Source organism: Miniopterus natalensis, chromosome 10 (genome assembly GCF_054644295.1).
Source record: "Miniopterus natalensis isolate mMinNat1 chromosome 10, mMinNat1.hap1, whole genome shotgun sequence".
Lineage (NCBI taxonomy): Eukaryota > Metazoa > Chordata > Mammalia > Chiroptera > Miniopteridae > Miniopterus > Miniopterus natalensis.
In genome coordinates, this window is record NC_142090.1 from 46,439,897 (window position 1) to 46,466,872 (window position 26,976).

General features: G+C 36.4%; 2 protein-coding genes across 2 annotated transcripts in view; one reads left to right on the forward strand and one right to left on the reverse strand.

Moving 5' to 3' along the window:
• The window catches only part of FBXL13 (F-box and leucine rich repeat protein 13), a 253,394-nt gene that overhangs the window by 103,878 nt on the left and 122,540 nt on the right, over nucleotides 1-26,976 (forward strand).
• Nucleotides 16,519-26,976, reverse strand: part of LRRC17 (leucine rich repeat containing 17) — a 30,082-nt gene continuing 19,624 nt past the window's right edge. The window contains exons 3-4 of the mRNA XM_016219568.2: nucleotides 21,314-21,469; nucleotides 16,519-17,408 (exon numbers count right to left, since the gene is read on the reverse strand). Of these exons, the coding sequence (XP_016075054.1) occupies nucleotides 17,011-17,408; nucleotides 21,314-21,469 (554 nt within the window). The 3' untranslated portion in view covers nucleotides 16,519-17,010. The remainder of the gene's footprint in view (nucleotides 17,409-21,313; nucleotides 21,470-26,976) is intronic.

A 26,976-nucleotide genomic window follows, 5' to 3' on the forward strand; every position in this document is an offset into this window, starting at 1 on the left:
TAAAATTTTTAACATGAAAGAGACCATATTGGTTTATATTTTCTCTTATATCTTAGAAATATTTTTATGTCAATACTTATAGATCTACCAAATTATTTTTATTATTATGATTTTTACTTTATCTTATTGTCAAAAGTATTACAGATGTCCCCCTTTCCCCCCATATTGGTCTCCTCTACCCCATCTCCCAAATTATTTTTAAATACTTAAAATCATTTTCCATACTATGGATGTACCATAATTTATTTAACTTTCTTCTTATTGAAGAACACTAAAGTTGTTTCCAACTTTTTCCAAGCTGCTTTTACTTTCATTGTGATATTTGTTTTTAACAGTCTTAGTTTCAGGCTGCTAGAATAAAGTTTCATAGATTTGGTGGCTTATGAACAACAGAAGCTTATTATTCACAGTTCTGGAGGCTAGAGGTTTAAGATCAGGATGCCAACATGGTTAGGTTCTGGTGAAGGCCCTTTTCCCATTTGCAGACTGCCGTCTTCTCATTATATCTTCACATGCAGAGAAAGAGTGAGGGAGCTCTCTGGGTTTTCCCTAATCCTGTTCACAAGAACTCCACCTTTATGACCTAATTACTTGTTGAAGGCTCCACCTCCTAATAGCATCACATTGGGGGTTAGGATTTTAACATATGAATTTTGGGGGAACACAATCATTCATGCATTGCATTAACCCATATATCTTTTTAGGTTCATTTTTTACTGCCCAAAACATTTCTGGAAATGAATATTTCAAAAGGTGTGCATCCATATTGATTTCAGATGATGAGAAAGAATGTCCTAAACATGTAAATATTAACATGAATGAGTCTAAAGCTATTAATGAGTGAAAGCAAGTTGCAGAATTATATATATATATAATCTAATACCATTTGTACAATTTTTGAATATACATTATTCAAATAATATACATAATTTACTTTATATTTTGAAATAATTTCAATAATATACATATTTAAGGACACACACACACACACACACACACACACACACACACACGGCAAAACATAAAAAGCATGCATAGGAATGAAAAACTCCAAATATAAGATACCGGTTACCTCTGAGTTGGAGAGAGTTGAATGAAATCAGGAAGAGGCTCAGAAGGAGTTTCAACTGTATTTGTAATTTTTTATTGAAAAAGAAATAAATATACAAAATGAATTAATTCTGATTGGTTATTGCTGGTGCTGAAGAAAGATATACGGCCTTTTGTGTATGATATTGTATCTAATCATACATTAACATGTCTTCTTGGTTTTACTGGCTTGTTAGTTGATTCTTTTGGGTTTCCTAGGTAAACTATTGTATCATGTAGAGATATTAACAGTTTTATTTTTATTCATTCCTATTGTATCTTTTTATTTTATTCTTTCAGTAGCAGGGATATGCAGCCATCTTGTCTTGTTCTTGACTACTGTTTTATTTTTTTTTTAAATTATTTTTTTGTAATCCTCATTTGAGGATATTTTTTTCATTGCTTTTCAGAGAGAGTGGAAGGGAGAGAGAGACAGAGAAAGAAACATCTATGTGAGAGACACATTGATTTGTTGCCTCCCGCATGCAGCCTGGGGGCTGGAGCCTACAACCAAGGTACGCGCCCTTGGCTGGAATTGAACCCAGGACTCTTCAGTCCGAGCGCCAACACTCTAACCACTGAGAAAAACTGGCTAGGGCTTGACTCCTCTTTTCTTATTTTTAGTGAGAATAGTATTAATATTATTACATCTGTTAATTTCTGGGATACACTATATATAGGAATATAATGCTATTCCCACTTTTACAGCTGCTATGTCCTGCACCTTCTTCATTTAATCTGGTCATGTCTGCCTCATATTTTTAGAAACTATTATTTTCAGATCCACCAAGACCATTCCTGCTTTGTTTTCCAGGGATATTATAGATTTTAAATATATATATATTTCTTGGGATCAATCTCACTTATTCATGGTATATAATCCTTTTAATATGCTGTTGTATCGTGTTTGTTAATATTTTGTTGAAAACTTTGCATCTATATTTAAAAGGGATATTGGTCTGTAGTTTTCCTTTTTTTTGTGATTTGTTTGGCATTATTATCAGAGTAATACTAGCTCTATAGAATGAATTAGGAGGTGTTTTGTCCCATGTTTTGGAAGAGTTCAGAAAGGATTAGTGTTAATTATTCTTTAAATGTTTGAAAGAATTTGCCAGTGAAGCCATACAGTTCTAGACTTTTCTATGTTGGAGGATTTTGACTGGTGATTTAACATCTTGTTTTATTTCTATTCAGATTTTTTGTTTCTTCTTGAATAAGTTTGGTACTTTGTGTGTTTCTAGGAATGTGTCAATTTCATGTAGGTAATCTAATTTCAATGATCAATTCTTGGGGTACAATTGTTCATAGTATTCTTTTATAATCTTTTTTATCTGTGTGAAGCAAATAGTAAAGTATGCACTTTCAGTTTTGATTTTAGAAATTTAAGTCTTCCCTCTTGTTTTTCTTGGACAGTCTAGTTTAAGGTTTGTTGATTTTGTTAATCATTTCAAACAGCAAACTTCTATTTCTTTCTTTATTGTAGTAAAATATACATAACATAAAAATTATGATTTAATCATTTTAAGTGTACAGTTCTGTGGTATTAAGTACATTCATGTTATGTGCAGCCATCATTACCATCCATCTACAGAAATTTTTCATCTTGCAATACTGAAAGTAAACAATTAAACACTGACTTTGTATATCCCATCCCTGCAGCCCTTGGCAACTGTTTTACTTCCTACCTCTTTGAATGTGACTACTCTGGGCTCTTCATATAAGTGGAATCATACAAATTTGCCTTTTTGATACTGGCTTATTTCACTTAGTATAATGTCTTTAAGGTTTACCCCAATTGTAGCACTTGTCAGAATTTCCTTGTTTTTGTTTATTTTTTATTGATTTTTTATTTCAGAGATAGGAAGGGAGAAAGATAAAAACATCAATGATGAGAGAGAGTCATTGATTGGCTGCCTCCTGCATGCCCCCTACTAGGGACCGAGCCCACAACCTGGACACGTGCCCTGACTGGGAATCAAACCTCAGTCTCCTGGATCATAGGTCAAAGCTCAACCACTCAGCCATGCCAGATGGGCAGAATTTCCTTATTTTTAGAAATGGATAAATTTCTAAAAACATTCAATATTTCAAGATTGAATTAAGAAGAAACAAAATCTGAACAGACCTATAACTACAAACAGAATCAAATCAGTAATAAAAAAAACTCCCAACAAACAAATGTTTTGGACTGGATGGCTTCACACTCAATGAAAAATTAATACCTATCCTTCTCAAACTACTCCAAAAAATTGAAGAAGAGGAAAGCCTCCCAAACTCATTTTAAGAGGCCAGCATTACCCTGATACCAAAGCCAGACAAAGATACTACAAAAAAAATTATAGGCTAATATCCCTAATGAATATAGATGCAAAGAAAACCTCAACAAAATATTAGCATACTGAATTCAACAATACATTAAAAAAGATCATTAACCATGATCAAGTGGGAATTATTCCTGGGATGCAAGGTTGATTAAATATCCACAAATCAATTAACATGATATATGATATAAATGAAATAAAGGATAAAAATCATATGATCATAGCAGTAGTTGAAAAAGCATTTAACAGAATCCAATATCTGTTTATGATAAAAACTTACATCAGAGAGATAGAGGGAACATATCTAACCATAATAAAGGCCGTATATGACAAACCCACAGCTAACATCATACCCAGCGGTGAAAAGCTGAAATTTTTTTCCTTAATATGAGGACCAAGATAAGGTTGTCGACTTCCACCACTTTTATTCAACTAAGCATTGGAAGCACTAGCCCTAACAATCACCCTATAAAAAGAAAAAAAAAGGCATCCAAATTGGAAAAGAAGAGGTAAAACTCATTATTTGAGGTGACATGATACTATATATAAATAACCCTAAAGAATCCACCAGAAAATATTAGAGCTAATAAACACATCCAGTAAAGTAGCAGGATATAACATTAATATTCATAAATCAGTTGCATTTTTATACACCAATAATAAACTATTAAAAAATTGAGAAAATAAACCCATTTATAATTGCATTAAAAAGAATGAAATACCTAGGAATAAATTTCTAAACAAGGAGGTAAAATGCCTGTACTTGGAAAACTATAAGACATTGATACTGGTTAAGTTCAACTTCTTTAAAACTGTTTATTTTCTTTAGAAGGTTAAACATTTGCTTTGCAATTGTTGATTATTCCATGAACTTGCTTAGCAAGGCTTTTTTCATTATGTAGTGCAAAGGCCAACCATGGAGATCTATGTTGCCACAGGTTCTGAAGTAGGGGACCCTTAATTCCAAGTTAATTATGTTCTACTGTACCTGAGATGAGCCATGTTAATTAGTATTGGCTTACACAGTCAGACTTCACCAAAATGCTGAAATATATCATCAGATGGGCCTGAACACGCCTACCAAGATGCCAACCAAGAAATGGAGCCAGAATCATGTTCCATTAAAATAATTTGATGATAAAAAATGTTATCTTAAAATGTTTAAAAGGCAAATGAGGGCAGGGGAGGGAAATGCTTATTAAAGTATTTCGACAGTTAAGTGTGCAGAATATGTCAAGTTCAAAAATAAAATAGTTATTTTACCAGCAAAATGTGTTTATTCAGGAATAGCAAAATTGCAATTTGGGACAAGCAAGCTATAGAGAGTCACAGGCAAGTCCAAGGAGACAAAGGGAAAGTTAGCTTTTTTTAGGTTTTTGGAGGAAATTGGTGACATTGTTTTGAACAAAAGTTCATTGGAGAACATGTGTTCGAGGTTGTGGCAGTTTCTCATTGGCTGCATGCAGTGATTAGTGCATTGTTGGTGGAGCAGGGAGGATCTTCCTTTTTTTATTGGATCTACTTTATTAATTTTTATTTTATTTATTGGGGTGACATTGGTTAATAAAATCATGTAGGTTTCAACTGTATAATTCTGTGATACATAATCTGTATATTGCATTGTGTGCCCACTACCCAAAGCCAAATCATCTTCCAACCACCACATATTTGGCCCCCTTTACCCTTTACTGCCCCTTTACCCCATTCCTTTTGGTAACCACCACACTGTTGTCTGTATCCATCAGTTTCAGTTTTATATCCCACATATGAGTGAAATCATATGGTTCTTAGTTTTTTTCTGACTGATTTATTTTGCTTAGCATAATATTCTCAAGGTACATCCATGTTATCACAAATGGCAGTATTTCATCTTCTTATGGCTGAGTAGTATTACATAGTATATATGTATCATATCTTCTTTAATCCTCTAACAAAGGACACTTTGGTTTTCTCTATGTCTTGGCCAGCATGAGTAATGCTGCAATGGACATAGGGGTACATATATCTTTGCAAATAAATGTTTTTGAGTGTCTTGGACAGATACCCAGAAGAGGGTTTGCTGGGTCATATGGTAACTCTATTCTTAATTTTTTGAGTAACTACTATATTGTTTCCTATAGTGGCTGTACAAGTTTACATTCCCACCAGCAGTGAATGAGAGTTCCTTTTTCTCCACAACCTCTTGAACACGTTATTACCTGTCTTGTTGACAATAGCCATTCTAACGGGTGTGAGATGGTATCTCATAGTTTTGATTTGCATTTCCCTAACACCTAGTGAAGTTGAGCATCTTTTCATGTATCTGTTGCTCATTCATATGTTTTCTTGGGAGAAGGGTCTGTTCAGGTCCTCTACCCATTTTTAAATTGGATTGTTTGTTTTTTTGGTGTTGAGTTGTATGAGTTCTTTATATATTTTGGTTTTTAACCCTTTGTTGGAGCTGTTGTTTGCAAATATCATCTCCCATTCAGTTGGTTGCCTTTTTGTTTTGTTGGCAGTGTCTTTTGCTGTGTAGAAGCTTTTTAGTTTGATATAGTCCCATTCATTTATTTTTGCCTTTACTTCCCTTGCCTGTGGGGTCAAATTCATAAAAATGTTCTCTATGACCAAGGCCCATAAGTTTAGTATCTATGTTTTCTTCTATGTAATTTCTTGTTTCAGATCTTATATTTAGGTCTTTGATCCATTTTGAATTTATTTTTATACACAGGGACAAATTGTAACCTTGTTTCATTCTTTTGCATGTGGCTTTCCAATTTTCCCAGCACCATTTACTGAAGAGACTTTCTTTTCTCTGTTGTGTGCTTTTGCCTCCTTTGTAGAAATTATCTGCCCATATATATCTGGTTTTATTTCTGGGCTCTCAATTCTGTCCCATTGGTCAGTGTGTCTGTTTTTCTGCCAATACCGTGCTGTTTTGGTTATCTTAGCTCTGTAGTATAAAATGAAGTCAGGTAATGTGATACTTCCAGCTTCATTCTTTTTTCTCAGGATTGCTTTGGGGTCTTTTGTGGTTCCATACAAATCTGATGATTTTTTGTTCTATTTCTTTAAAAAATGACATTGGGATTTTGATGGGGATTGCATTAAGTGTGTACATTGCTTTGGGCAATAAAGCCATTTTAACTATGCTGATTTTTCTAAGTATGAACATAGAATATCTTTTCATTTTGTGTCTTTTTAAATCCCTCTTAATAATGCTTTATGGTTATCAGTATATAGATCCTTCACACTCTTTGTTAAGTTAATTCCTAGGTGTTTTATTCTTTTGGTTGCAATTGTAAAAGGAATTGTGTTTTTCATTTCTTTTTCTGAAATTTCATTGTTAATATAGAGGAAAGCAGTGGATTTTTGTACATTGATTTTGTATCCTGTAACTTTACTGTATTTGTTTATTGTTTCTAATAGTTTTTTGGTGGGGTTTTTTTGTATACAGAATCATGTCATCTGCAAAAAGTGACACTTCTTTGTTCCCAATTTGGATGCCTTTTATTTCTTTCTCTTGTCTAATTGCTCTGGCTGTGACTTCCGGAACTATGTTGAATAAGAGTGGTGAGAGTTGGCACCCTTGTCTTGTTCCTGATTTTAGAGGAAAAGCTTTCAGTTTTTCACCATTGTGTTTGATGTAAGCTGAGGGTTTGTCACATATGACCTTTATTATTTTGAGGTACATTCCTTCTGTACACATTTTATTGAATGTTTTAATCATAAATGGATATTGTATCTTTTAAAGTGCTTTTCTGCATTTATTGATAAGATCATATGATTTTTATCCTTTGTTTTACTAATGTGGTATATTACATTGATCAGTTTTCATATATTGAGCCATTCTTGTGCTCTTGGAATGAACCCCACTTGATCGTGATGTATTATTGTTATTATTATTATTTTAAATCTTTTTTTCATTGATTTCAGAGAGAGGAAGGGAGAGGGAGAGAGAGAGAAACATCAATGATGAGAGAGAGTCATTGATCAGCTGCCTCCTGTGGGCCCCTACTGGGGACTGAGCCTGCATCCGGGGCATGTGCCCTGACTGGGAATCGAACCATGACCTCCTGGTTCATAGGTCAATGTTCAACCACTGAGCCAAGCCAGGTGAGTGTGATGTATTATTTTTTTGATGCACTGTTATATTTGATTTGTTAGTATTTTGTTTAGGATTTTTGCACCTTATTCTTCAGAGACATTGGTCTGTAGTTGTGTGTGTGTGTGTGTGTGTGTGTGTGTGTGTGTGTGTGTGTGTGTGTTATACTTGTCAGGTTTTGGTGTCGGAGTTATGTGGGCCTCATAAAATCTGTTAGGGAGTATTGCCTCTTTAACTTTGGGAGAGTTTGAGAAGGATAAGTATTAATCTTCTTTGAATGTTTGGTAGAATTAACTAGTGAAGCCATCTGGTCCTGAACTTCTATTTTTTTGGAGGTTTCTGATGGTTGTTTCAATATCCTCACTGTTGATTGGTCTATTTAGGTTTTCCAGTTCATCATGATTCAGTCTAGGAACTTTTTATATAAATGTATTTGAGCATCACACAAACATGTTTAATTCCAAACATCTGAACCCAGTGTGCATTTTTTCCACATTTATTTATTTATTTAAATCTTCACTGTTGAGAGTATTACAGAGGTCCCCCCCCATCCCCCTCACCACCTGGTTCCTGCCCCACCCCAGGCCTTCACTGTCCTATTGTCTGAATTCATGGGCAGTGCATATAAGTTCTTTGGTTCATCTCTTCCCACTCCCCCTCCCCCTTCCCTCTGAGATTTGTCAATCTGTTCTATGTTTCCATGCCCCTGGTTCTATTTTATTTATCAGTTTATTGTGATCATTGAACTCCACATATAAGTGAGAACATGTGATATTTGTCTTTCCCTGACTGACTTATTTCACTTAGCATAATAATCTCCAGGTCCATCCATGCCTGGGTAATAGATCCTTCTGTTTTACAGCTGCATAATTTTCCATGGTGTAAATGGACCACAGTTTTTTTATGTATTCATCTACTGATGGGCACTTGGGCTGTTTCCAGGTCTTAGCTATTGTAAATAATGCTGCTATGAACATAGGGGTGCATATATTCTTTCTGATTGATGTTGCAGGATTCTTAGGATATAGTCCTAGAAGTGGGATCACGGGGTAAAATGGCAGTTCCATTTTTAATTTTTTGAGGAAACTCTACACGGTTCTCCATAGTGGTTTTATGAGTCTGCATTCCCACCAGCAGTATACTAAGGGTTCCTTTTTACCCACATCCTTGACAGCACTTGCTGCTTGTTGATTTGTTGATGGTAGCCATTCTGGCAGGTGTAATGTGGTACCTCATTGTCATTTTAATTTACATCTCTGATAATTAGTCACTTTGAGCATGTTTTCATTTGTCTCTTGGTCATTTGTATGTCCTCTTTGGAGAACTATTTATTCAGGTCCTCTGCCCATTTTTTAATTGGGTTGTTTGTCTCTCTTTTGTTGAGTTGTATGAGTACTTTATATATTTTGGAAATTAACCCCTTATCAGATGTATCTTTAGCAAATATGTTCTCCCATACAATGGATTTGCTTTTCATTTTGATGCTGGTTTCTTTTTCTGTGCAGAAGTTTTTTATTTGTTTGTTTGTTTGCTTTTAATGTAGTCCCATTTGTTTATTTTTTCCTTTGTTTGCCTTCTCCTAGGCAATGTGTCAGTGAAAATTCTGCTACATGAGATGTCTGATATTTTGCTGCCTATGCTTTCCTCTAGGATTTTTATGGTTTAATGACTTACATTTAAGTATTTTGTCCATTTTGACTTTATTCTTGTATATGGTATAAGTTAGTGGTCTAGTTTCTGGGGAGCATTGGCCCACAGTGGTTGTACCTGGTGCACCAGGTTAAGGTGGAGGGGTAGGCAGGCCAGGTGTACTGCATCAAGGAGGCAAGGCTGGCCATCTGGGGCACTGGTTCACGGGGGCGCACTGAGTCTCAGGGGTGGGGCTGTGGGTGCCTGTCTGTGGCCTTGGGAGCCTGGGTGATGGTCACTCCCTGCAGCCTCCTCCCCAGGAGGACCCCGAGGACTCTCCAAAATGGCTTGCTGGCCAGTCTCGATCTGAAGTGAATTGCTTGGCCGAGCAGCCCGCAATGGCAGCCAAAGGCTCCTCAGACCCTTCCTCATACACACTCACCCACTAATACTCTCACCCTCACTCTGGTCCTGCCCACCTCCATGTTGGTTCTTCACATTATATATTTCTAGGAACTTATTCATTTCTTCTAGGTTATTGAATTTGGTGGCATTTAGTGTTTCATAGTATTCTAGTATGATTCCTTGTATATCTGTGATGTCTGTGGTAACTTCTCCCTTTTCATTTCTGATTTTATTTATGAGTCTTTTCTCTTACTTCCTTAGTAAGTCTAGCCAGGGGTTTGTCAATTTTATTAATCTCTTCAAAGAACCAGCTCTTTGTTGTACTAATTTTTTGTATAGTCTTTTTTCCCCTGTATTTCATTTAATTCTGCTCTAATTATTATTATTTCCTTTCTTCTGTTAACTTTGGGTTGTCTTGTTCTTTTTCTGGTTCTTTAAGATGTAATGTTAGGTTGTTTATTTGAGATTTCTCTTGTTTCTTGAGTTAGGCCTGCAATGATATAAACTTCCCTCTTATTACTGCTTTTGCTGCATCCCAGAAGTTTTGATATGTCATATTGTCATTCTCATTTGTTTCCATAGATATTTTTTCATCTCACCATTTATTTCTTCTTTGACCAAGTCATTTTTTAGTAGTACATTGTTTAACCTCCACATATTTGTGGGTTTATTTACTTCCATTTTGTAGTTGATTTCTAATTTCAAAGCATTATAGTCAGAAAATATGCTTGGTATGATTTCAGTTTTCTTGAATTTGTTGATGCTAGTTCTGTTACCCAAAGTATGGTCTATCCTTGAGAATGTTTCATGTGCACTGGAGAAGAATATATAAGCTGATGTTCTGGATGAAAGGCTCTGTAAATGTCAATTATGTCCACTAGGTCTAATGTGTCATTTAAGGCCTATATTTCTTTTTCTCTTCTTTAATCTTCACCTGAGGATATGTTTCTTTATTGATTTTAGAGAGAGAGGAAAGGGGGGGGGAGAGAGAGAGAGAGAGAGAGAGTCATTGATCGGTTGCCTCCCATATGTGCCCTGATTGGGGATTAAATCTGCCACCTAGGTATGTGCCCTGACTGGGAATTGAACCTGCAACTTTTTGGTGTATGGGATGATGCTCCAACCATCCAAGCACCTGCCTAGGGCTAAGGTCTATATTTCTTTATTGATTTTCTGTTTGGATGATCCATCTAGAGCTATCAATGGAGTGTTTAGGTCCCCAACTATGATTGTCTTTTTGTTCATTTCTCCCTTTAGTTCTGTGAGTAGTTGCTTTATATATTTCTATGGTCCCTGATTGGGTGCATATATATTAAGTAGTGTTGTGTCTTCTTGATGTAGTATCCCCTTTATCATTATAAAATGTCCACCCTTGTCTCTTATTACCTTGAAATCTATTTTGTCGGATGTAAGTATTGCTACGCCAGCTGATTTCTGTGGATGCTATTTGCTTGGAGAATCATTTTCAACCCTTTAACTTTGAGTCTAACTTTGTTTTTGCAGCATAGATGTGTCTCCTAAGACAGCATAGGGTTGTCAATTTTTTAATCCAGTCGGCTACTCTGTGCCTTTCTATTAGTGAATTCAGTCCATTTACATTCAGGGTAGTTATTGATGTATGGGGATTTCCTATTGGCATTTTATCTTTTGTTTTCTGGTAGCTCTGTGCCTCCATTTGTTCTTTCCTTTGTGTTTCTGTCTGTTGTTTTTGTCTGGTGGTGTTTGATACCTCTTTATTCTGTTTCCTCTTTTTTAAGTTATGTGTCTCAGTTTGTGTGTGTGGTTACCATTATGTTTATGAAAAAGAAAGTTTCATATATGCGATAGTCCTTTTTCTTTTGAACTGTCTGATTTCCATCCTCCATTGCAAGTTCTGACCTTTACACCCCCGCCTTTTAGATTTTTGTTTTCACAGATTATCCCTGTTTATGCTGTAAGTGTGTTGGTGATCTTATTCATAGTTTTGTCACCTTTTGTCCTTTGTTTCAGGTCGAATAACCCCCTTGAGTATTTCCTACAATGGAGGTCTTCTGGTGATAGATTCCCTTAACTTCTGTTTGTCTGGAAAAGTCTTTATTTGTCCTTCATATTTAAAGGATACCTTTGCTGCATATATTTTTCTTGGCTAGTAATTTCTCTCTTCCCATATCCTCTAGGTGCCCTTTAGACCACTGTTTTTTCTCTATGCCCCATGGCAGGCAAGTTGGCACTGGCTCCTCAGTAATTCCTCACTACTGTAGTTCTGTGTATTGGGGGTGGGATTATTACAATACTGTGTCTCCATGTCCCATACTCATTTCTATGTGGTCTCTTTTTGTGTGTGTGTGTGTGTGTGTGTGTATGTGTGCAGAAGCTGTCCAATCAGTCCTCTGAGTTCTTCAGGGGGAATTGCTCTATCTGTAAGTATAGATTTGATGTGTTCATGGGAAGAGGTGTGTTCAGGGCCTTCTTATTCTACCATCTTGACCCTTCCTCTTGTTACAATTATTGCCTTTTGTTTTCAGCTTAAAGGCCCTTTAACATTTTGAATAAGGCTGGTTTTGTGATGATAAACTCCTTTAGCTTTTGCTTGTCTGGAAAGCTATCTCTCCTTCCATTTAAAATGATAACTTGGCTGGGTAGAATATTCTTGGTTGGAAATTGTTTCTTTGAGCACTTTGAAAATACTGTATTACTCCGTTGTGGCCTGCAAAGTTTCTACTTAAATATCTCCTGAAAATCTAATGGGGGTCCTGTTGTACATAATTTTGCTGCTTTTAAAATTCTCTCCTCATCTTTAACTTTTGACATTTTAATTATAATGTACTTGGTGTGGGCTTCTTTGCTTTCATCTTATTTGGAACTTTCTGTGCTTCCTGGATTTAGATGTCTATTTCCTTCTCAAGGTTAAAGTTTTCAGATATTATTTCTTTAAAAAGATTTTTTTTTGCCCCTTTCTATTCTCTTTCTGGAACTCCTATAATGTGAATATTCATGTGTTTGATGTTGTCCCATACGTCACTTAACTATCTTCACTTATTTTCATTCTTTTTTCTTTTGCTGCTCTTATTTGGTGAGTTCCATTGCCTTGTCTCTGAGTTCACTGATGCTTTCTTCTGCTTAATCTAGTCGCTTTGAACCTCTCTAGTGTTTTTTTCAGTTCAGTTTTGTATTCTTCAGCTCTTTGACTTCAATTTGGTGATTTCTTATACTCTCTATCTCTTTGTTGAAGTTCTCAATGGGTTCATCCACTCTTCTCCTGAGTTCAGTGAGCATCTTTATGACCATTACTTTGAACTCTTTATCAGGTAAATTACTTATCTATATTTCATTAAGTTTTTTTGTTTGCTTGTTTTTCCTGAGGCTTTATCTTGTTCTTTCATTTGGAACATAGTCCTTTGTTTCTTTATTCTGTTTGACTCTTTGTGTTGGTGTCTATACATTAAATGCAACAACCACCCCTCCCTGTCTTGAAGGAGTGGCCTTGTGTAGGAAATGAATTTTGTTGTTCAACCCTCCTTTAGCTCTCAGTTGTCTCTCAAACCTTTATGATTGTCCAAGCAGCCTATTCTATTTTTAATACCTCACAGTAGTTCAGGGTGTGCCAAGACCTGTCAGTTTCCCAAAAGGGGGGATCTCAGTCAGCACCTAGGTTCAGGCTGATTGGAAGTTAGACCCTCAGGCAACATCTTTTCAAGTATTCATATATACATTCTTGTGGTTCCACAAGTGTAAGCTCCACTGACCACCAGAGCCAGGCAATATGGAAGTGTCCACTGGACAGCTGTTGCAAAAATAGCGGCTTCAGACAAGTGTATAAGTTCTCTTCTGAGAGATACCAGCAAGCTGTAGCAAGGCAGAGGGAAAGCACAAAGATGGCATCCACAGGGCTACATTCCCGAGAACAGCTTTGTAGACTACTAGGTGTATGCCAAACCTGAAGTCTGCCTCTCAGGTCAGTGCTCCAAGACAAGCAAATAGGCCTTTTAATATAGATTGTTTTTTTTTAAAATCCTCGCCCAAGGATATATTCCCATGCTTTTCAGACAGAGTGGAAGAGAGAGAGAGAGATTGAGAAAGTCATCGATGTGAGAGGGACACATTGATTAGTTGCCTCCCGCTTGCCCCAACCAGGGCTGGGGATCGAGCCTGATTCCCTTGGCCAGAATCAAACCCAAGACACTTCAGTCTGCTGGGCTACACCCTAACTACTGAGCCAAATCAGCTAGGGCTTAATACAGATTTAAATGAGTTGGGTCAAAGATGCTCTTCTGCCAAATGACCTCATGGGTGTTTTTAGAGAGAAGAGCTTAACCTTCCTGATACCTATTATTCCTCTTTCGGGGTCTGGTTCTCAAAGATTGATGCAAGGCAACAAGGTCAGGAGTGCTCTGCATAGTACTTTTTCTGATATACCTCTTCAGGCAAAAGGAACAAAAGGAAAAAGAAACAAATGGGGCTACATAAAACTAAAAAGTTTTTGCACAGCAAAGGATGCCATCAGTAACACAAAAAGACAACCTACTGAATGGAGGAAGATATTCACCAATTATACATCTGATAAGGGGTTAATATCCAATATTTATAAAGAACTCATACAACTCAACACCAAAAACAAAACAAAACAAAACACAACAAACCAATTTTAAAATTGGCAGAGGACCTTAAGAGATACTTCTCCAAAGAGGACATATAGATGGCCAATAGACATATGAAAAGATGCTCAATGCCACTAGTTATTAGAGAAATGCAAGTTAAAGCTACAATGAGATATTACCTCACACCTGTCAGAATGGCTACCATCAATAAATCAACAAACAACAAGTGTTGGTGAGGATGTGGAAAAAAGGGAACCCTTGTGCCCCGTTGGTTGGATTGCAGAATGTTGCAGCCACTATAGAAAACAGGATGAAGTTCCTCAAAAAATTAAAAATTGAACTGCCCTATGACCCAGCGATTCTGGACATATATCTGAAGAAACCAAAAACACTAATTTTAAAAGATATTATTTACAATAGCATTATTGTAAAAACATTATTTACAATAGCCAAGATAGGGAAGCAACGCAAGTGCCTATCAGTAGATGAATGGATAAAAAATAGTGGTATATACATACAATGGAATAATTACTCAGCCATAAAAAAGAATGAAATCTTACCATTTGTGACAGCACGAATGGACCTAGAGGGTATTATGCTAAGTGAAATAAACCAGAGAAAGACAAATATATGATTTCACTTATATGTGCAACCTAAGGAACAATATAAATGAACAGGCAAAATAGAAACAGACTCATAGATACAGAGAACAGACTGATGGTTGCCAGAGGGGAGAGGGGTTGAGGGACTCAGTGAAAAAAGTGAAGGGATTAAGAAGTACAAATTGGTTGTTACAAAATAGTTATTGGGAAGTAAAGCACACATAGGGAATATAGTCAATAATATTGTAATAACTATGCATGGTGCCAGGTGGGTACTGCATATATAAGGGGGAGCACTTTGTGAAGTTTATGACTGTCTGACTACTGTACTGTACATGTGAAACTAATACAAAATAATATTGCATGTCAACTGTAATAAAAAAAACAATAAAGAGCACTCTGCTGCCCTACACAGCAGAAAGGGCTTACGTGGACCTGAATCCTAGCTCTGCCACCTATCAGCACTGTGACTTTGTCCAAGTTACCTAAACTCTAAGCCTTGGGTTTCTCATTAGAAAAGGCAGATAATATATTACCTACCTCAGAGGAATCTTTTATGAATTAGAAATAGAATATGTGAAGCTCTTAATACAGTGTGTGGCATCTAGTAGGTACTTAAGAAATGCTCATTACTATTTGTTCTATACCACTTTCTGCACTTTGGGAATTTGTGCAAGTATCAAATAAAACCAGTTGATAAACTTTTTAGGAATACCTTGATATGAGAAATAAAAATATATTTAACTCCATGTGAATAAGAAATCTGTGTAAACAGGAAAAAGTGGGACTTTTAGGGATATGTACATATTTCTTTCATTTCACTTTTCTTTCTAATAGTACAGCTGACTATCAAAATGCAAACTGAGCCCTAGCCAGTTTGGCTCAGTGATTAGACCACTGGCCCAAGAACTGAAGGGTCTCAGGTTCGATTCTGGTCAAGGGCGCTTACCTAGGTTGCAGGCTTGATCCCTGACCCCCGTTGAGGCACGAATGGGAGGCAACCAATTGATGTGTCTCACATTGATGTTTTTCTCCCCTCCTCCTCTCTCCACTCTCTTTGAAAAGCAATGGAAAAAATATCCTCAGGTGAGGATTAAAAAGAAAAGCAAACTGGTGCAGTCAGTTTCCAGGTATTTCCTCTTGTTTTGGTGATCTGTTTCTCTAGGTGAGCTAATTTTAATCTGCAAACCCAAATGATAGGACTTCACTTAGACACCAACCCCTCTCTCATTTCCTTTGATATGACTTTTTCGTTTTTGTTTTTGCTTTATCCCAAATCCTGACTCTGAGTCTTAATTTCATCCTTTGTTTTATGCTCCTTGAAATACTAGTTTAGCATGAAGGACTCAGGCCCTTTTCCCTAACAGATGGCTTCCAAGTCAGAATGCTATTGAAAAACTAGTTCTATTTTCATGTTCACTAGTATTTCTACCTCTTCAGGGCTCATGAGTCACTTCACCTGCAACTCCTTCTCAGAGTCCCATTTTCTTTTTTTTCTTTTTTTTAATATATCTTTATTGATTTCAGAAAGAGGAAAGGACAGGGAGAGAGAGACAGAAACATCAATGATGAGAGAGTCATCGATCGAGCCCGCAACCGGGCATGTGCCCTGACCGGGAATCGAACCCCGATCGCCTGGATCCTAGGCCGACGCTCAACCGCTGAGCCACGCCCGGCTGGGATCAGAGTCCCATTTTCTGACCAGCCTCCAATATAATTATCAGATTCTCTACTATTGCTTGTGACAATCTCCTTCAGATCTAGCTTGACAGTTTTGCAAGAATCAATGAAGAGTAGTTGAGAATTTGGAATACACAAGAATCAGAAATGGAAATTTATTCAATGTATAAGCTGACTTAATGAAAAAAAAAGTAGGGGTAGGGACTGAGGGGAGAGAATGACATTTTATTATTACAAAGTATTTGTATCTTGTCATTTTGATCATGTTTAGGTATGTCCATGCAGCTATAAAAGGCATGTAAAAATGAACATTTAAAAAATTATTTTCAAAAAGCAGTAAAAACATTTATACAGGACATTATGAAATTCTAATGTCATCATTAGGACCCAACTTCTGCAGGTTACTAGTATAGAATACCCACCAAAGGCTGTTCTGCAAATAGGCAGGCAAACAGGATGAGAGTATTCCCTTGATTATTATAATAATAAAAATAATTAAGAAACCTTCCTTTAGTTGGACAACCCTGCATAAATAGGCAACACAGTTAATCAAAATGTAAACATGGTTTTCTGACACCAGTATAGCAAATATATAAGTAGCTGCAACTAGAAGAATTTCTAAATTATCCCACTATAGTGATTCTTACACTTTGCTTCTTTGCTGTGTGATCCCTGTGTATTTTTTCCCATTCATCATCTTCTGTATCCTGGTCAAATGTTTCAGGGTATGCTGGTAATTTGTCTTTGGGACATTCTTCATAGTAACTCCGAACATATTTTCCCACAGACCACCCCTTGTATTCTTCAGGTGTTTTGCACTCCAGGCCATTATAGTGGACATTGTAGTGGTGCTTTAACCAGTAGTAGAGGTAGTGGATGTTGTAGTCACATCTCCAAGGGTTATCTCTGAGCCACAAGAGTTTCAAAAAATACAAGTCTTCTAATACTCCATAGTCAAAGTTTTGCAGACTGTTGTTTGATAAATCCAACTCTTCTAAATGTGTGAGTCCTAAAAAAGCAGCTAGAAACAGAAAACATATATTAAACTAATGAGTAATTGGGTTAAATGCAACTGTATGGTGTTTATAAGAACAAATATAAATTAAAAATAAGAGACTTAATTTACCCTGTTGAAAATAAAGGAAGAGATTTTCCTCCCCTCCTTTTTCTCAGAGCACATAATTTAGAAAACTTGTAACTCTAAGTACTTTCTTCTCTCTTTGAGTATGTACACATTCTTTAGAAGACTAAGGCCTTTTGTCAGCTTTATGAGCCAGAAATGTCTTTCTCAAGGACCTGGGAGCCCTCCCCTTGAAATGTAATCATCAAGAAAGATAGCACCCCAATCTCCCAGTTTCTGTGGGAGGGTAGGAGCCTTGCTCCAAGTTGCAAAACTACCTCTTGTCATAAAGATAAAAGTTTGTTTTCCTCTTGATAAAGCCAATTCACTGACACAGTTGGTCACCCCAATTACCATGTAAAGTTAGGATGAACTGTGTGTGACAAATGCTGCTGTCAAGTCTTCTTACTTAAGGACTAGTTATCACTTATACTGAAAACATGTATGTGTTGGCCTGTATCTGCTGGGTGATGTAAAATGTGCGATTTCTTTCTGTCTCTGTAATTTCTTAGCAGATGGCCTGTGATGTGCATCACATTCTTGCTTAATGCTTATTCAGCAATAAATGTATTTTCTTTCTTTACTATCTCTGAGGAGAGGATTTCTGTGTTGGGAGAAGATTTTAGTTTTAATTATATTTCCCTAACAGTACATGTATTTAAATGAGAAGTTCTAAAATATGTTTCTACTCAAACAAACTTTTCCCTTGATTAAATCGACTACAACACAATATTTTATATGTGAAATCAGTTTTAAGTTAGCTTTCTAAAAGATGTATTTTGAGCTTATGTGCATTTTTTTTATATTCACTAGAAAGATGCCATAAAAAGGCATGACTTAGGAAAATATTTCAAATATAAGGTATAAGTGCATAAAAAATGAAAATGTGTCTGGTGATTATTTGACAGCTCCCTGGGATATCAATAAACTCCAAAAAATGTCAAAAACCAGCCTTTTCCCAGTTTAGGGGAGGGAATTATATTCCTGTAAAGACCAAAAGCGGCAATTTTATCAACATTTTGAAAACATCTGGTTGTGTTTTAGCAAACTATGGTACCTATCAGCCTTGAATCCATATGTGTTTAATTCTGCTGGGGGGATGGATAATTAAAACAAATATCAAACACATAACAAAAAAAGACAACAAAAAGTTTTGTGAGTTTTTTTTTTTTTAGTAAAGAAATCTAAACCTAGATTATCCCTATTTTAGTTATGTGGACTGACTAGAGACCCTGGAATTTATAGGTCAATCCTAATTTCAAATATTTTGTTTCTATTTCAAACATTTTCTCATTGCTGTTTTAAAATACTCTTGTTAGAGCATAAAGTGTCCTTATTTTGAGTTTGGAAAACATGTTCTCATACCAATACCATCAAGCATTTTCATAGTATTTGTTCTCTGATAAAATCCATAATTCCCCCTAAAAAGAATTCTATTTTGGTGCAAATTATTGGGGATGTGAGGTTGGGGAGAGCAGGCGATGGAGAGGAGCAAAAGGTCAGCTCTTGTAATGAGAGTTCTGACGATACTGCATTTTTTATTTTCCATTTGCTAACATTTGTGAGTCAATGATCTCAACAATTTACTTTTCTTAAAACAGTCAGCCCTTCAGATTGAAAGCATGTGTAAACATGCCTAGATTTTATTTTGAAAGCACTATAGTTGTTACTTAAACCACATGTATCCAGGCCCTTTAAAAAGCTAGTATTCATTTGTTTCTTAAAGGAGGTAAAACCTCTAATAGGGTGTCTTCTTTCCCTTTTTTGCAATAGTATCTGGAATTTTATGAGATTGTTATTTACACCTTTTAAAGACTGGTGGATCTTACTGCATTTGTGTATCTACCAGCATAAGTCGTTAAGTAAGCCTACTTTGGCAGTGTTTCATCTCAAAAGCCCCAAAATATAAAGGTCTTTTATTTTAAAATTTCTTTAGGTCATTTTTACTTAAGTGCTGAGATACATTTTTGTTCCAGAAGATATACCAAGAAAAGTGGTTGGCATTTGGTAGGTGTTCAATACACATCTGTTATTGTAGAAAATACTTTCCTGGGACTGAATTGAACAAAGGAGAAAAAGAATACTATTGCTGCTAACAGTTTGCATTGTGTGTCAGCAAGGAAAATTCAGTGGGTAAACAATATTAAAAGGCCTTCAGGAAATCCCAAGAATGGAAAAGGAATCCTCGCAATTATGGGAACTTCATAACTGATGAGGAGAAAATATCACTAGAAGTAAAACAAACCCATTTTGTACTATTATCTATATCTCTGTATTGTTTTTCTTTATTTTTCTCTAGTTTTCTTTACATAATGTAGTTTTATTATAATTAAAACATTGTTTGCACTGTTACTCACTATTTTAATACATTTAACGTAGGCCACTAACATTTTAGTCTCTCTTAGAGACAGCTCTAAAACTTGTTTTCATGGATACTTTTGATAGTTGGTTAGCCAGGGTCAGAAGGAATTAGACACCTGCCCAGGGACCTGCAATACAGCACGCTTGTCTTGAGGGTCTTTGGTTCTCATGGAGCAAAAGAGGGTCCGCACCTGCAGGTTCTTCACCCTGTGGCCTGGCCGACCTGCACACTAGTATGCTGATTGCTTCATTTGGAAAAAAGGTGCCTCTGTAGCATTTTTATTCACTGTGAAATGAAAATTGCTTTTGACCTCACAATTTAAAGATACTTCCAAGTTTACACTATCTCTACAGACTAAGGTATACGTGTAGCATATTGCTGTTCCCTTGGGAAATTTTTAAAAATTATTATTTCTTGATATTTTAAAACAATGTGCGGGTCAGGAACCAGGTGGTGGGAGGCAAGGGGGAGAAAAGGGGAACATATGTAATACTCTCAACAATAAAGATTAAAAATTTTTTTAAAATAAATAAAAACAATGTTATTAATGCTAAAATATGCCTGTGTAGTTCTAGAACATTCATTTTCAATTTTCACTTCTACACTGTTAAAATCTCAGTGTTCTATTAATAGTATTAAATTACCATTAAGAAAAGCAGAAAATTGTACTCAAAATGTTTATGACATTAACATTGCACTATTAATAATATTAATAACCATTTTTTTTATAGACAGGACTTTTCAAATTAAAATAGCACTGTGAAGGCACATATAATATGTCTGTTATAAATATGATTAATATTACAGTAAATATTCTTTCTAAATCCAGTGTGTGATTTACCACTTTTGTTTTTGCCAGAGGCTCTGCTTAGAAAATGGAGAAGCGAATTGATAGATGGGAAAGAGGACTGATCTTCATCTAGGATTAGATAAAATAAGGCTGGCCCTGATTTGAGGACATTTTATCTTAATTTATGAACTTGATGCTTAACAGATTATTTCAAATTTACTATAAACAAGTTGTTAAAATCCTACTTTAAACAAGTTGGAACTTAAATAATAGCAAAGAAAATGCAAAATCTGAATTTCCCTTTAAAAATCATACGTTTGGAATTTTATTGACCACTAGCCACATATTCTTATTTTTTATTGTATGCTATAAAACACTCTTATGTGGACCAATTAAATAACTGTTGCTTAGTAATATGTAGTATTACATACTTCATAGAACAACATTTTGGCAAATATTACAAGTTTTAATTTAATCTAATCTAATCTAAACAAGTTCTAATTAAACAAGTTCTAAATTAATCGTGTTTAATTCAAATTCAGACTTTTTATTATTTTTTTAAAAAACTAAATTGTATTTACTATAAATGTTGCCATAGGGGGAAAAACAGAAAACATCTGTCACCAGTTAAAAGGGCTATCCTGTGGAACTTACCAGGATCAATGAATTCAATGCCATTGCTGCTAAGGTTTAATTTCTTTAGCTCATGAACATCCTCAAACTCCTTGGGTCGAAGTTGGTTGATTTTATTGTATGACAAGTCAAGTTTAACAATATCTGGAGAGATGTTGTTTGGAACTTTCTTCAACTCTGGAAAAATTAATAATATTCAGGTTATCAAGCTCTCCTCTTGTCCTCTTTGCTCTTACCACTCTTACACCTGTGTGACTGAAGCATCAGCTCTTAAAGGGGAAAAAGATAGCTAATGCCAAAGAACACGGGTGTGCACAAGCATTAGCATGTGTTAAATTCCACCAAAGCCTGGTGAACCAAGTGCATGATGCATAAGGAGCAACTCATTGCTGAGCTGTTCCAAGAAACTTCCTCCAGGCAGCTTTGAGAAATCAAGGAGACAGGAGACAACACCGTTCAGTTGGCTCAGTCATCAGCTGAGGCGGTGGGTTCACTCCTGCCTGTCTCTACAATCACCTAGGGAGCCTAAAGAAAAGAAAGCTAAAATGAAATGTAACAGATCAAACCTATTTGTGTCCCCTCCCATTCCCTTCCTCCTCCCTAGGAGTGTTCATTATTAATTATTGCCTCTTTGAAGCATCCTCATTTTATGCCTCTTCTCAGATCAATAAATACGCTCAGGTCTCTCCACCCTAAAAAAACCAACAGAAAGCTCTTGACCTTAGTGACCCTCAAGCTGTTATCTTGTTTCTCCTTTCTTATGATGCCAAAATTCAAGAAAGTGGTCCTGGCTTGTTGCCTCTGCTTCTCATCATGTACTTACTCCCTGAGCCCTTGTGATTTAGTTCATGCTGCATCACTCCCCGACTCTCCCCTGGGGACAGCAGCCAGTGGACTCCTCAGGAACAGCAATAATAGCAACAGTTCTACTGCTGCTGCCACAGGAAATGCCTCTGGAAGAGGAGTCCAGGGTTTTTTTCACAGTTAATAGGAAATCAAGGCTAACCTAATTTATCTCCTGCTCTTTATGTTTGTCTTTAAGCCCTGTTTTAAAAAGAAAAAAGCAGTGTGTTTATGTTTTAGCATAATACTTGCCCTTTCTCTTAACCTTTATCAAAATATTCTGAAGAGATCTTATTCCATTTTAAGTAGGGCAGGTGAAGCCTGAGAAGAGAAACAAACCTGTTCCCACAAAAGGAATCTAGAAGAAACAAGTAAAATATCCAGATTCATTGACACCTGAGAAAAAGCATGAGCCAGAAGCTTTCTGAATAAGTAGGGATGCTTTGAACTGGATACAGTAAAATAAAGTTATGAGAGGTGGTACCCATTTATGCCCCTTTTGGTACAGAATAAATGAATTGTTAATAAATTCTCCCAAACCCTCTGTTATCTATGATTTCTTAACCCATAGTATATTTACTTTAAAAAAGACTCAGGCTTATTTCCCTCCAGGTTTTAACAGCTCAGAACCCATTTAAGGGGATGGTATTGGTAGTTCCTTCTTTAGTATCCCTTTTTCTGTTAAATTTGCTTCTCTTCTTGATGGGACCTTGGTATCTGAGTATCAATGTGCAGGAACTGTTCTAGGTGCTCTAATAAGTATTGAATGACAAGAACCCTGTGAACTAAGCACCATTATTATTCTCATTTTATAGATGAGGAAACAGGCACAACTTGCCCACAGTCACACTCCTAGGAATTAAACATAAACATATTGGCTGCAGAATCTGTGCTTCTAACCACTGTGCTCTGCTGCCTATTCACAGTACCCTTCTGCTTCATTTATGCTGTTCCATCTGCTCAGAACCCTCAAGGTTGTCATGTAGGGTGATATGGGGGTAAGAAACAACTTGGGTGGAGTCAATATATTGGGATGACCATGAGACCTTTCTGGCTCTGTATGTATTTGAAATAACATCTCCTGCTTTCAAGTGGGTAATAATAATAATACCACCATTCCCTGCTTTTTCTCAATGGTTGTTATCAACAATAGACATAGTGTAAATTTTACTGATTTTTTTGTTTTTGCCCCCTCCTCACCATGGAATTTCATGAGGGAGGCTTAGAACAATACCTAATATATCATAAATAAGTGGTATATGGCAGACACCTTTTTAAAATACATATATATATGTATATATTTAATCTGCTCCTGATGACATGCTTTTTAAAAATTGATTTGAGAGAGGAAGGAAGGAAGAGATAGAGAGAGAGAGACATCGATGTGAGAGAGAAACATCAATCGGTTGCCTCCCTTATGTGCCCTGACTGGCAATTGAACCTGCCACCTTTTGGTGTACAGGATGACACTCAACCAACTGAGCCACACGGGCCAGGGCTGTGGCAGACACCCTTAAAATGGCACCTAATTATCCCCTGTACTGATATTCATGCCCTTGTGCAAACCTTCCCCTTGAGTTTGGGCTGAACCTGTGACTTGCTTCTAACAATAAAATGCAGCAAATGGGTTACAAGAAATTGTGACTTTTCATTTTGCTAACAGACTCTCTTTTGCTGGCTTTGATGATGCAAATTGCTGTGTTGGAGAGGCTGACATGGCAGGGAATAAAGGTGGCCGCTGGCCACTAGCTGGCAAGGAATTCCAGCCCTCAGACCAACAGCCCGTAAGGAATCAAATCCTGCCAACAGCCATATGAGCTTGGAAGGGAATCCTTTCCCAGTTCAGCCTTCAGCTGAGACCACAGCTCTGAGCCCTGGTCAATACCTTGATTGCAACATTGTGAGAGATCATAAAGCAGAGGACCCAGCTAAACTATGTCTGGTTTCCTGACCCACACAAACAGAGAGATAATAAAGTGTGTTGTTTTAAGCCATTAAGTTTTGGGTTAGTTAGGCATCAATTGATAACTAGCCCATAGTAAATAATAGGAGCTCATTAAATGTTAAGTTTAATGATTTAGGAATATTGAGGCCTCTGGTAATGAAAGTGCTTTGCAAATTTGGAGTGATCTTATTTCTGTCCTCCGATAAGGTATTGTTTCATTTGACCTAGAGTTGTGTCTGTCAACATAGTGAAAGGTGAAAGATTTTAAGACTAGAACATACTATAATGTTGCAACAGTGAGGTAATTCTCCCTTTAGGGTCAGCAAGACCCTCACTGGAGAGCTATAGTCTCTCTTGGGCACTACATTTAATCAGGGAGATGGGGATCCTGGTAGTTAATTGAAAACCAAAGAGACAGCTGAGAAGAGATAGTAGAAATAATTTCTTGGAATTTAGCATTTGGAATAACTACTGAGAATGGCTGTGGCATCTTCTTAGAAGGCTTTTAAAAGCAGACTAGGGCTTTATTTTAAAATCCAGAATCCCACCTCTTCTCACTTCTTCCACTGTTACCACATAGGTCCAAGCCACCATCATCTCTTGTCTGTTATCCCAATAGTGTCCTAAACCTATGTGATCCTGTTAAAATCTAAGTCAGATCATGTCATTTTTTGTCATTTTCCCAGATGACTTCCCATCCTCCAGATGGCAAACTCCTTCAGTGGCTTTCCGTCTCACTCTGAATAAAAAGCCCAAGTCCTCACCAAGGCACTGTAAAGCCATTAAAGGCTCTAGGTCTTCCTCGTCACCAGAGTCAGCATCTCCTAGGTTCTGGAAAGCAGCCTTTTTATCAAGACTTGCTTGCTGAACCCACATCTGCTGGGCTGGATCTGAGAGCACTGTAGGACAAGCTAAAGTGGGTTAACCACAAATAAATGGGTAGAAAAAAATGTTTATGAGAACACCCTGAAACCCAGCTTAAGCAACGTGGCAGACCTGTGGATGCTGGACAGGGAACATGAATTGCGGAACCAACTTTGGTGTTGTTAGCAGCAACCCTGGGTAAAAATAGGATCCACAAGTAATACCAGGAATTGCAAACCAAAGCCTTTACTAGTATGGCTTGGAAAATCATGAAAAATTTTTATTGTATTGATGAGTAAAAATAGTTCTTTAGTTCTTTTACTTTAAACTTGAATGAGAATTGAAAATATTGATGTAAAGCATGTTTGTTTTGATAAAGATTACATAGACACAAATTTCCCCAGGGCATAAGTCATATTTGGTCAGTGCTCCATTTCTGGGTCAGGCACCACATGGTTATTTGATGCCACCTGAAATTCTTGGTAAATGCTCAACAAATACCATATGTACTTGATTGTCACCCGACAAGCCTTGCCTCTTCCGCGGCCAAGCCTTGCTGATTTTGAGGAGGAAATTGGGAAGGTTTCTCCATGTAATTTCCCACTGAGTAGGCTATGTTAGTTGTCAGCAATGTCAGAATTACTCTGAAGGATTGATAGTAGTAGGTAAAGAGACATAAATGGGCCTGTTTATTGCAAATAAAAAAATTCTTAATTATTGTTCAAGCCAGTGGTGAAATTAACTTCAGAGGCTGCTGGGAGGAATTTATGGGCATAATTCTCTCCAGCCCTAATCTTAGAGGTAAAATGAATCCTCAAAAATGGTAAATTATTCTGGTAAATGTGAAGCTAAAAAGCAGTTTTAAAACTACTACTTTCATGTGTTTTTGGCAAATCCATTTGCCTCAATATGGCATAACCATGTCTTTCAACTAATCTTACATTTATTCCCTTTGAAAGACTTAGTTTTGTTGGCAAAGTGCCTGTTTCCCAGTGAATAAAGCTATTATTTTTTTCTTACTGTCAGATGTTTAAGGCAAAAATAGTGATCTTTGAGGTCTATGTGGTCAAATTGGAACATATTAGGTGCCCTACACACACCATCTGACTCATCATCTGTCAGCCGGGAAAGGCACAACTCCTGAGCTAGGGGGATCTGTATTCAGGTCCCTGTGTGGGATCATGTGCATGGTATACTGTAAGAGCCTAAGAGGAGGGTTCAAATTCTCATAAATTCTTCTTGGGAACTGCTTGTGTGACCTTAGAAGGGCAACTTAACTTCTCTACACCTCAGTTTTCTCATTTATAAAATGAGGATAATAATAGTACTTCTTTTAAGGTCATGAGGAGTAAATGAAATAATGTATGAAACTGCTATCTTAGGCACACCAAGCATTTAGGTGAAAGCTCTTATTCATTAATATCACTGCTAGTTTCACTCTTGATGGTATGTTTTAGGCTTCTTTAGATCCTAGATAGTGTCCAACATGTGGTGCACAATCAAAAGTATTATACATTCTGGCAGGGAGCTAAAGATGAACATTGCAGAACAATTATTCTTAGCATTTGACATTTATTACCTATTTATAGAATGGAATAAGAAAAATTACAGTGAATTATATTCATATTGTCATGCTTGAAGTCTAGACATGATTTTTAATGTCTATGTATTTTTATTTTTAAAGGTTACTTAAATTACTGCTTTGCAAGAGCAAAGAAAGCAGCTCAATTATTATCATCCATCTGAACGACATGCCCTGTGCCAGGCAGCACCAAAGGGCATTTAATAGACAAGACTTTTGCCTTTAAACTTATAGAAATCAACAATACACCAAAAAAATTAAAAATAATAAATTTATATAGACCATAGTGAAAGTGATTTATATGGACTATATTAAAAGAGAAAACTACTTTTCTTTTAATCTAAATTTTATCTACATTATTAATCTAAAAAGTATAGCCTCTGATTTATGTCGTCCTAAACATGTGGAAGAACTTGAGTTGTCTTTTAGTGTGTGACCCTATGTTATATA